Source organism: Hyla sarda, chromosome 2 (genome assembly GCF_029499605.1).
Source record: "Hyla sarda isolate aHylSar1 chromosome 2, aHylSar1.hap1, whole genome shotgun sequence".
Classification (NCBI taxonomy): domain Eukaryota; kingdom Metazoa; phylum Chordata; class Amphibia; order Anura; family Hylidae; genus Hyla; species Hyla sarda.
The window spans coordinates 77,359,394-77,371,069 of NC_079190.1; the positions used below are offsets into that span (position 1 = coordinate 77,359,394).

The window sequence follows — 11,676 nt, forward strand, 5'->3', positions numbered from 1 at the left end:
AGCTTCTGAGTACAGTCTGCGCAGACTGAATCAGTCGTCCCTCGGACCATGCAGACATTGCCGTCCCCATTCCATCCAATGTCTGTGGAGCAGGTTCAATGTTTTGGCAGAATTTTTTGCTCAGAGTTTTCTGACGGAAATTTCGACCAGAAAAGAGTGTGAATAAGTTCACAGAAAACCCATTCACCTGCAAGTTAAGTTTCATGCAGTGGAATTCCGGTCAGAAAATCCATAGTGTGAACCTAAAAAAGATATTTAAACAGCTATTTTGCAGTCCAATAAAGATTATACCAGAAAAAAAGAGACACATAGGGCATCAAACACTTAATACATTTTATTTAATATATACTGGTACACCCATTGTCAGCAAAAACCATATAAATCTGAGTTGATTAATGGGAACCTGTCACTAGGTTTATGCTATAAGGGCATCGTAAGGTAGTGACAGGGACTTTAATTCCAATGATATAATACTGACATCATTTCATGTAGATTCCTTTAAAATCCCTGCACCCCACTGCTGACTGACAGCTGTCTGCATATACACAGTACAACTAGTGGCCAGAGGAGGGAGCGGCTGCTTATAAATATCTAGGACTGTAACCAGTTCATTAGCAGGACTAGTGTGCTGTGCTGAGGGTACAGGTCAAGTTTATTAGTACTACTGCATGAAAAGTTGTAAGTAATACACTGCTGGAATCAAAGTCTTTGTCACTGGTTTATGTTGCCTTCAGATAGGACACCATATTGGTAGGGACAAATTCCCTTTAGAGGGGGTACTGCACTGGAAAACTTTTTTTAAAATTTTTTTTTTTTTTTTTTTAATCAACTGGTAGCAGAAAGTTAAACAGATTTGTAAATTAATTCTATTAAAAAATCTTAATCCTTCCAGTACCCATCAGCTGCTGTATGTTCCAGAGGAAATTCTTTTCTTTTTGAATTTCCTTTCTGTCTGAGCACAGTGCTCTCTGCTGACACCTCTGTCCATTTTAGGAACTGTTCAGAGTAGGAGCAAATCCCCATAGCAAACCTATCCTGATCCGGACAGGTACTAAAATGGACAGAGGTGTCAGTAGAGAGCACTGTGGTCAGACAGAAAGGAAATTCGAAAAGAAAAGAACTTCCTGTGGAGAATATAGATGCTGATAAGTACTGGAAGGATTAAGACTTTTAAATAGAAGTCATTTACAAATCTGTTTAACTTTCTGGTACCCCTTTAAGGGTATGGTACCACATACCGCTTATGCAGCGTATTTCACATTGAGAAAAATCTGCTGTTGCAGCAGGAAATACGATGGTTAATCCCCACTCACCATACACAGAGCTTTCCGGCTTGCCCTGTGTGTGCAGTGAGTTTTGGGAGGTGGGGCCCCGCCTCCAAAACTCACTGCACACACAGGGCTGATGCTGCAGGAAAGCTCTATGTGTATGGTAACCGTGGATCACACAACAGCAGATTTTGGACGGCGTGAAATACGCTGTGTAAGCAGTACGTGGGACCGTACCCTAAAATAGTGGATGCCAATTGCTTCCATCAAACAGCAGCCAGGACCAGAGTTTGGAAGACTGCATATTGTTCTCTCCTTTCTGATGGGAGCGCCATGTACCTACACAGTGTAACCTTTCCAAAAGACCACCTCTTTGGGAAGACCACTCCCTCACCAAGACCAGACTTTCAGTTCCACCAAAGAGGTTTCTCTTTATGCTGCAACCTGAATATTTCATAAGTGCATTCATGTGACAAATAGGACAGCACACCATTGTAATTTCCTCTGCAGATCATTACGTTGATTCCTTAAATCCCAATAGACAAATGAAAAGCCAGAAGTAATGAGCGTGCTCAGGATAGAGGCCCGAGTTCATCATGCCCACAGTCTTGAAGATGTTTCTTCTATGCACATGTGCACATTCTGGGCAAGGATGGCCCTTTCCATTTTTGCTGTCGTTCTGTGTCATCTCGCGTTCCACTTTGGTTTGCTGGCGATATTCACTTTGGTCTCTGCTGATTCTTTAAGGACTTTAAGCACCATCTCATTCTGACTTCGTAACTCCGCCATCCTAGCTGGGTTTTCCCTTGTTTCCTTCTGTAACATTGATAGGTAGGTAAAAGTTAAAATTGACATTACTTGTTTTTTTACAGTAGCTTAACTTTATTTTCGGAAACAATGCTATTTTTTCTGGATAAAAAAAAATAAAAGAAAAAAAAGGAAAGATTTTACTAAACTTGCAGATACTATTGACATACATGTCTCTGGTTGGCATCCATCAGGGGCGGAGTCTGTCTCGTTTGGGCTGCTAGTACATTTCCCTCTAACAGCATAGTATTAGTAGTGACAGATACAATTAACGTAAGGCCTGTTTCACAAAAGCATGAGTTTATGTTCGTTATGGATAAAATACCTTCAGTAAGTCATCTGTATATTACATCAGCATTGCATCTGTATGTCTTAGCAGTAAATACTGATCAGAAATTAAATAACAAATGAAGTAATACATTGGACCTGTAGGCACTAGAAAAAAAAAACAAATTAATAAATTAAAATCACTTAGGAGTTAGTTCACACTACAAAATCCGGAATAAACATGTTTGAATTTAAATTCAAATTCCTGCACGGAAATTCAGCAGTGAGTACGGTGCAGCAGACAATGGGAGGCTGCTGCAATGGAATTCCCTAGCAGCATTTCTCCACTTGGAAATTCCATAGTGTGAAGGTAGTGAGCCCAGGTCCTCTCTAAAGGAGTATTCTGACAAATTAACCTATCCCCTATACTGTTGAGAAAAGTTAGAGACATTGGGGGTATGATTACTACACCCCCTGCAATCTCAAGAACAGTGCACTTAGGTTTTGAATGAAGCAGCGGGTTGGCACAAGTGTTGCCACTCTATTCATTGTCAGTGAAGCCCATGGAAATAACCTCATAGAACAACATTAGCTGCGTATTACAGTCCGCAAGAAATGAATGTAACACAGACACTCAATATGATGGTGTAAAAGCAAACGAACTTTTAATATGTGCTCAAGATTTACTGAAGTATAGGAAAGGAAAACAAATAGCATAAAGGGTGTCCCAGTATATGCCTGGGGGTACACTTGAGGAATCAACTGGTGCCAGAAAGTTAAACAGATTTGTAAATTACTTCTATTAAAAAATCTTTACCCTTCCAGTACTTTTTAGCAGCTGTATGCTACAGAGGAAATTCTTTTCTTTTTTAATTTCCTTTTTGTCTTGTCCACAGTGCTCTCTGCTGACACCTCTGTCCATATCATGAACTGTCCAGAGCAGCATAGGTTTGCAATGGGGGATTTTCTCCTGCTCTGGACAGTTCCTGATACGGACATCAGGTGTCAGCAGAGAGCACTGTGGACAAGACAAAAAAAGTATACAGCTGCTAAAAAGTACTGGGAGGGTAAAGATTTTTTTTAATAGAATTAATTTACAAATATGTTTAACTTTCTGGCACCAGTTGATTTAAAAGAAATGTTTTCCACTGGAGTACCCCTTTAAAGGAGATCTCCAGTACTGACAAACGTATTCCCTATCCTAAGGATAGGGGTTAAGTTTCAGATTGCAGGGGGGGGGGGGTCCGACCTCTGGGACCCCCGCGATCTCCCGTACTGGGCCCCGGCTCTCCGGCCAGATAGCACGTGTCGACCACCGCACGAAGGGGCAGTTGACATGCCTCCTCAATACAATTCTATGGCAAAGCCGGAGCGCTGCCTTCGGCAATCTCCGGCTCTACCATAGTGCTGTATTGAGGGGGCGTGTCAGCCGCCTCTTCGTGCTGTGGTCGACATGCGCTATTTGGCCGCATTGCTGGGGCCTAGTACGGGAGATCTGAAATTTATCCCCTATCCTATGGATAGGGGATATGTTTTTCAATACTGGAGTACACCTTTAAAGAGCTGTCAGAGCTCTCCTGATCAGCTAGTTATCCTCTACCCCAGTGTTTCCAAACCAAGGTACCTCCAGTTGTTTCAAAACTACAACTCTCAGCATGCCCGGACAGCCATCGGCTGTCCGGGCATGCTGAGAGTTGTAGTTTTGAAACAGCAGGAGGCACCTTGGTTTGGAAACACTGGGGTAGAGGATAACTAGCTGATCAGGAGAGCTCTGACAGCTGGGACGCCCATCGTAAGAACAAAGGAATGGGAGTTGTAGTTTTGAAACAGCTGGAGGCACCCTGGTTGGGAAACACTGCTCTACCCTGTGGATAAGTGATAACTTTTAGGATATGGGCACACCTGACATTTTCCTAGCCATTAAGGGTAATGAGTAGCAAAATATGCAGCCGATTTAGTTAGCCACTGACTTCAATGGGTAGATAAATACGCAACAGCAAATGCGCCACGTGTGACCCTACCCTTAATCTTGAGATAACTCCCTGGTGGTCACTCTGTACTTCTCAGTGATCACGGACTAGCTGTGGCAGTCATGTGATGTCCGCTCCTGCAGCGTACAGGAGACCAGCATGGGAATGCAGTGGGCAGTAAGGATTTATTTACACTGTAGAAAACGTGCGGACATTCGGCACATATGTTCCACTAGCGCTAGAACTGCTTGGAAACGTGCCAGCTTCATCCACGGCAATTCATTTCTGAGCAGAATCCCATTTAAAGCTGCCTAAAGTCCTATTGAAATGGAAATTTTCAAGTGGATTTATTTTATTTTTTAAATCCTGATCTCACATTCTATTGGAAAACTATAAAGGTGCGCATCCTCCACTATGATGTCACCAGTGCAGTATGTGGCGACACATTACCATGCGTTACATTACAGCTAAGGGTTTGGCGCAGTATATTTAAACAATCCTTATTGATTTTTCTCCGGTATCCAAGCTGACCCTTTTACGATACACTCGTGACCGCTGCATAACACATATGTGGACAGGGGGCACTTATTTTAGATGTGTGTTGTGGCATAGAGCAGAGTTTACCAACCAGGGTGCCTCCAGCTGTTGCAAAACTACAACTCACAGTATGCCCAGACAGCCAAAGGCTATCCGGGCATGCTGGGAGTTATAGTTTTACAACAGCTGGAGACACACTAGTGGAAAAACACTATCATAGAGTCCAGGAGCACAGCAGGGCACCTGTCTCGTCTATTTCCAGACTTCAGTCCTTACCATCCGCATCTCTATTAACTGGTCCTGCTTGGGCGCCATAAACGACCACAATAAGCAGCCGAGACCCGTCCAACCGGCAACCGCCAGCGAGCCCGCTACTATCTTGTACAGAGCCGACATGTTACACAAGGACGGGCAAAGACGGAACTACAAGACACCGGTTATGTCACCAGCCCCTACCAATCCATAATGCGACACAGAGCGGAAGGGGAGGAGTCTGAGGGTGTCACATGACCGGATAGGAAGGAGCGAGCTGTCCTTTCTAAGCGTCTCTATGGCTTCCGACAGCGACACCTGTGGTGGAAGGAGGAATTGATGGACAGAAACGCTGTGCTGGAGGAGTGCATTCTACTGAGAAATTACTGCGTCCTATACAGCACTATTCTTTAACCTATACAGCACTATTCTTTAACCTATACAGCACTATTCTTTAACCTATACAGCACTATTCTTTAATCTATACAGCAGTATTCTTTAACCTATACAGCACTATTCTTTAACTATACAGCACTATTCTTTAACCTATACAGCACTATTCTTTAACCTATACAGCACTATTCTTTAACTATACAGCACTATTCTTTAACCTATACAGCACTATTCTTTAACTATACAGCACTATTCTTTAACCTATACAGCAGTATTCTTTAATCTATACAGCACTATTCTTTAACCTATACAGCACTATTCTTTAACTATACAGCACTATTCTTTAACCTATACAGCACTATTCTTTAACCTATACAGCACTATTCTTTAACTATACAGCACTATTCTTTAACTATACAGCACTATTCTTTAATCTATACAGCACTATTCTTTAATCTATACAGCACTATTCTTTAACCTATACAGCACTATTCTTTAACCTATACAGCACTATTCTTTAACTATACAGCACTATTCTTTAACTATACAGCACTATTCTTTAACCTATACAGCACTATTCTTTAACTATACAGCAGTATTATTTAACCTATACAGCACTATTCTTTAACCTATACAGCAGTATTATTTAACCTATACAGCACTATTCTTTAACCTATACAGCACTATTCTTTAACTATACAGCACTATTCTTTAACCTATACAGCAGTATTATTTAACCTATACAGCACTATTCTTTAACCTATACAGCACTATTCTTTAACCTATACAGCACTATTCTTTAACCTATACAGCACTATTCTTTAACCTATACAGCAGTATTATTTAACCTATACAGCACTATTCTTTAACCTATACAGCACTATTCTTTAACCTATACAGCACTATTCTTTAACTATACAGCACTATTCTTTAACCTATACAGCACTATTCTTTAACCTATACAGCACTATTCTTTAACTATACAGCACTATTCTTTAACCTATACAGCACTATTCTTTAACTATACAGCACTATTCTTTAACTATACAGCACTATTCTTTAACCTATACAGCACTATTCTTTAACTATACAGCAGTATTATTTAACCTATACAGCACTATTCTTTAACCTATACAGCAGTATTATTTAACCTATACAGCACTATTCTTTAACCTATACAGCACTATTCTTTAACCTATACAGCACTATTCTTTAACCTATACAGCACTATTCTTTAACCTATACAGCAGTATTCTTTAACTATACAGCACTATTCTTTAACCTATACAGCAGTATTCTTTAACCTATACAGCACTATTCTTTAACTATACAGCACTATTCTTTAACCTATACAGCACTATTCTTTAACTATACAGCACTATTCTTTAACTATACAGCACTATTCTTTAACTATACAGCACTATTCTTTAATCTATACAGCACTATTCTTTAACCTATACAGCACTATTCTTTAACTATACAGCACTATTCTTTAATCTATACAGCACTATTCTTTAACCTATACAGCACTATTCTTTAACCTATACAGCACTATTCTTTAACTATACAGCACTATTCTTTAACCTATACAGCACTATTCTTTAACCTATACAGCACTATTCTTTAACTATACAGCACTATTCTTTAACCTATACAGCACTATTCTTTAACTATACAGCACTATTCTTTAACTATACAGCACTATTCTTTAACCTATACAGCACTATTCTTTAACTATACAGCAGTATTATTTAACCTATACAGCACTATTCTTTAACCTATACAGCAGTATTATTTAACCTATACAGCACTATTCTTTAACCTATACAGCACTATTCTTTAACCTATACAGCACTATTCTTTAACCTATACAGCACTATTCTTTAACCTATACAGCAGTATTCTTTAACTATACAGCACTATTCTTTAACCTATACAGCAGTATTCTTTAACCTATACAGCACTATTCTTTAACTATACAGCACTATTCTTTAACCTATACAGCACTATTCTTTAACTATACAGCACTATTCTTTAACTATACAGCACTATTCTTTAACTATACAGCACTATTCTTTAATCTATACAGCACTATTCTTTAACCTATACAGCACTATTCTTTAACTATACAGCACTATTCTTTAATCTATACAGCAGTATTATTTAACCTATACAGCACTATTCTTTAACCTATACAGCACTATTCTTTAACTATACAGCACTATTCTTTAATCTATACAGCAGTATTATTTAACCTATACAGCACTATTCTTTAACCTATACAGCACTATTCTTTAATCTATACAGCAGTATTCTTTAACCTATACAGCACTATTCTTTAACCTATACAGCAGTATTATTTAACCTATACAGCACTATTCTTTAACCTATACAGCACTATTCTTTAACCTATACATCACTATTCTTTAACCTATACAGCAGTATTCTTTAACCTATACAGCACTATTCTTTAACCTATACAGCAGTATTATTTAACCTATACAGCACTATTCTTTAACCTATACAGCACTATTCTTTAACCTATACAGCAGTATTATTTAACCTATACAGCACTATTCTTTAACCTATACAGCACTATTCTTTAACCTATACATTAGTATTATTTAACCTATACAGCACTATTCTTTAACCTATACAGCACTATTCTTTAACCTATACAGCACTATTCTTTAACTATACAGCACTATTCTTTAACCTATACAGCACTATTCTTTAACCTATACAGCACTATTCTTTAACCTATACAGCACTATTCTTTAACTATACAGCACTATTTAACCTATACAGCACTATTCTTTAACCTATACAGCACTATTCTTTAACCTATACAGCACTATTCTTTAACTATACAGCACTATTCTTTAACCTATACAGCAGTATTGTTCAATCTGTGGCTCCCCAGCTATTGCAGAATTAATGGGAGTTGTAGTTTTGCAATAGCTGAAGGACCACAAGTTGGACAACACTGCTTTTCGGGTTAAAGGAGAAGTTAAATCCTAGAAAATTCTCAAAAACTCACCCCCTATCCCAGTGTATCCAAACCAGGGTGCCTCCAGATGTTGCAAAACTACAACTCCCGGCATGCTGTCCGGGCATGCTGGGAGTTGTAGTTTTGCAACACCTAGAAGCACCATGGTTGGGAAACACTGTCCTATCCTCAACCCCGGCTCTTCCCGGGAATGGTCCATGACAACCCCCGCCCCCTCCATATACACTGCTCAAAAAAATAAAGGGAACACTTAAACAACACAATGTAACTCCAAGTCAATGACACTTCTGTGAAATCAAACTGTCCACTCAGGAAGCAACACTGATTGACAATCAATTTCACATGCTGTTGTGCAAATAGAACAGACAACAGGTGGAAATTATAGGCAATTAGCAAGACACCCCCAGTAAGTGAGTGGTTCTGCAGATGGTGACCACAGACCACTTCTCAGTTCCTATGCTTCCTTGCTGATGTTTTGGTTACTTTTGAATGACCAACACCGTGCAGGACGTTTGGCATTTACCAGAAAATTGGCAAATTCGCCACTGGCACCCTGTGCTCTTCACAGATGAAAGCAGGTTCACACTGAGCACATGTGACAGACCTGACAGAATCTGGAGACGCTGTGGAGAACGTTCTGCTGCCTGCAACATCCTCCAGCATGATCGGTTTGGCGGTGGGTCAGTAATGGTGTGTGGTGGCATTTCTTTGTGGGGCCGCACAGCCCTCCATGTGCTTGCCAGAGGTAGCCTGACTGACACTAGGTACAGAGATGAGATCCTCAGACCCCTTGTGAGACCATATGCTGGTGCAGTTGGCCCTGAGTTCCTCCTAATGTGAGACAGTGCTAGACCTCATGTAGCTGAAGTGTGTCAGTGTCACGATGCCGGCTGGCAGGTAGTGGATCCTCTGTGCCAGAGAGGGATTGGCGTGGACCGTGCTAGTGGACCGGTTCTAAGCCACTACTGGTTTTCACCAGAGCCCGCCGCAAAGCGGGATGGTCTTGCTGCGGCGGTAGTGACCAGGTCGTATCCACTAGCAACGGCTCACCTCTCTGGCTGCTGAAGATAGGCGCGGTACAAGGGAGTAGGCAGAAGCAAGGTCGGACGTAGCAGAAGGTCGGGGCAGGCAGCAAGGATCGTAGTCAGGGGCAACGGCAGAAGGTCTGGAAACACAGGCAAGGAACACACAAGGAACGCTTTCACTGGCACTAAGGCAACAAGATCCGGCAAGGGAGTGCAAGGGAAGTGAGGTAATATAGGGAAGTGCACAGGTGATTACCCTAATTGGAACCACTGCGCCAATCAGCGGCGCAGTGGCCCTTTAAATCGCAGAGACCCGGCGCGCGCGCGCCCTAGGGAGCGGGGCCGCGCGCGCCGGGACAGAACAGACGGGGAGCGAGTCAGGTAGGGGAGCCGGGGTGCGCATCGCGAGCGGGCGCTACCCGCATCGCGAATCGCATCCCGGCTGGCAGCGGGATCGCAGCGCCCCGGGTCAGAGGACGTGACCGGAGCGCTGCAGCGGAGAGAGAGAAGCGAGCGCTCCGGGGAGGAGCGGGGACCCGGAGCGCTCGGCGTAACAGTACCCCCCCCCTTGGGTCTCCCCCTCTTCTTGGAGCCTGAGAACCTGAGGAGCAGACTTTTGTCAAGGATGTTGTCCTCAGGTTCCCAGGATCTCTCTTCAGGACCACAACCCTCCCAGTCTACTAAAAAAAAATTTTTCCCTCTGACCTTTTTGGCAGCCAAAATTTCCTTGACCGAGAAGACGTCCGAGGAGCCGGAAACAGGAGTGGGAGGAACAGATTTGGGAGAAAAACGGTTGAGGATGAGTGGTTTGAGAAGAGAGACGTGAAAGGCATTAGGGATACGAAGAGAAGGAGGAAGAAGAAGTTTATAAGAGACAGGATTAATTTGACACAAAATTTTGAAAGGACCAAGATAGCGTGGTCCCAACTTGTAGCTAGGGACACGGAAGCGGACATATTTAGCGGAGAGCCATACCTTGTCTCCAGGGGAAAAAACGGGGGGAGCTCTTCTTTTCTTATCCGCGAACCTCTTCATGCGTGAAGAAGCCTGTAAGAGAGAATTTTGGGTCTCTCTCCATATAATGGAAAGGTCACGAGAAATTTCATCCACAGCGGGCAGACCAGAGGGCAAGGGGGTAGGGAGGGGGGGAAGAGGGTGACGGCCGTACACCACGAAAAATGGGGATTTGGAGGAAGATTCAGAGACCCTGAAGTTATACGAGAATTCGGCCCATGGAAGGAGATCTGCCCAGTCATCCTGGCGGGAGGAAACAAAATGTCGCAAATAATCACCCAAGATCTGGTTAATTCTTTCTACTTGTCCATTGGACTGGGGATGATATGCAGAGGAAAAATTTAATTTAATCTTGAGTTGTTTACAGAGAGCCCTCCAGAATTTAGACACGAATTGGACCCCTCTATCCGAGACAATCTGCGTAGGCAACCCGTGAAGACGAAAAATGTGTACAAAAAATTGTTTAGCCAACTGAGGCGCAGAAGGAAGACCAGGAAGAGGGATGAAATGTGCCATTTTGGAGAATCGATCAACGACCACCCAAATAACAGTGTTGCCACGGGAAGGGGGTAAATCAGTAATAAAATCCATACCAATCAGAGACCAAGGCTGTTCGGGGACAGGCAGAGGATGAAGAAAACCAGCGGGCTTCTGGCGAGGAGTCTTATCCCGGGCACAGATAGTGCAGGCTCGCACAAAGTCCCCAACATCCGTCTCCAGAGTCGGCCACCAATAGAAGCGGGAGATGAGTTGCACAGATTTCTTGATGCCCGCATGACCTGCGAGATGGGAGGAGTGACCCCATTTGAGGATTCCGAGGCGTTGGCGTGGAGAAACAAAGGTCTTTCCTGGAGGAGTCTGCCTGATGGAGGCAGGAGAAGTGGAGATCAGGCAGTCAGGTGGAATGATGTGTTGCGGAGGGAGATCAACTTCTGAGGCATCCGAGGAACGAGAGAGAGCATCGGCCCTAATGTTCTTATCGGCAGGACGAAAGTGAATCTCAAAATTAAATCGGGCAAAGAACAGAGACCACCGGGCCTGGCGAGGATTCAGCCGTTGGGCAGACTGGAGGTAGGAGAGGTTCTTGTGGTCGGTGTAGATAATAACAGGAAATCTTGATCCCTCCAGCAGAT

The 11,676-nt window shown here is 42.6% G+C and overlaps 1 protein-coding gene across 1 annotated transcript; it reads right to left on the minus strand.

The window, feature by feature from the left end:
- Positions 1-319: 319 nt before the first annotated feature.
- Positions 320-5,416, minus strand: LOC130357380 (ubiquinol-cytochrome-c reductase complex assembly factor 3-like). The gene is made up of 2 exons (XM_056560071.1): positions 5,126-5,416; positions 320-2,084 (listed from the first exon to the last, which is right to left on the minus strand). The coding sequence occupies exons 1-2, from the start codon at positions 5,243-5,245 to the stop codon at positions 1,953-1,955; spliced, it is 252 nt and encodes an 83-aa protein (XP_056416046.1). The 5' UTR covers positions 5,246-5,416; the 3' UTR covers positions 320-1,952.
- Positions 5,417-11,676: the final 6,260 nt, after the last annotated feature.

Bases quoted from the DNA above. Each gene is read 5' to 3' on its own strand.
- LOC130357380 (XM_056560071.1), bottom strand. From the start codon at position 5,245: ATGTCGGCTCTGTACAAGATAGTAGCGGGCTCGCTGGCGGTTGCCGGT. The intron at 2,085-5,125 runs GTAAGGACTGAA...TCAATGTTACAG, and splicing joins AGTTAATAGAGATGCGGATG to AAGGAAACAAGGGAAAACCC.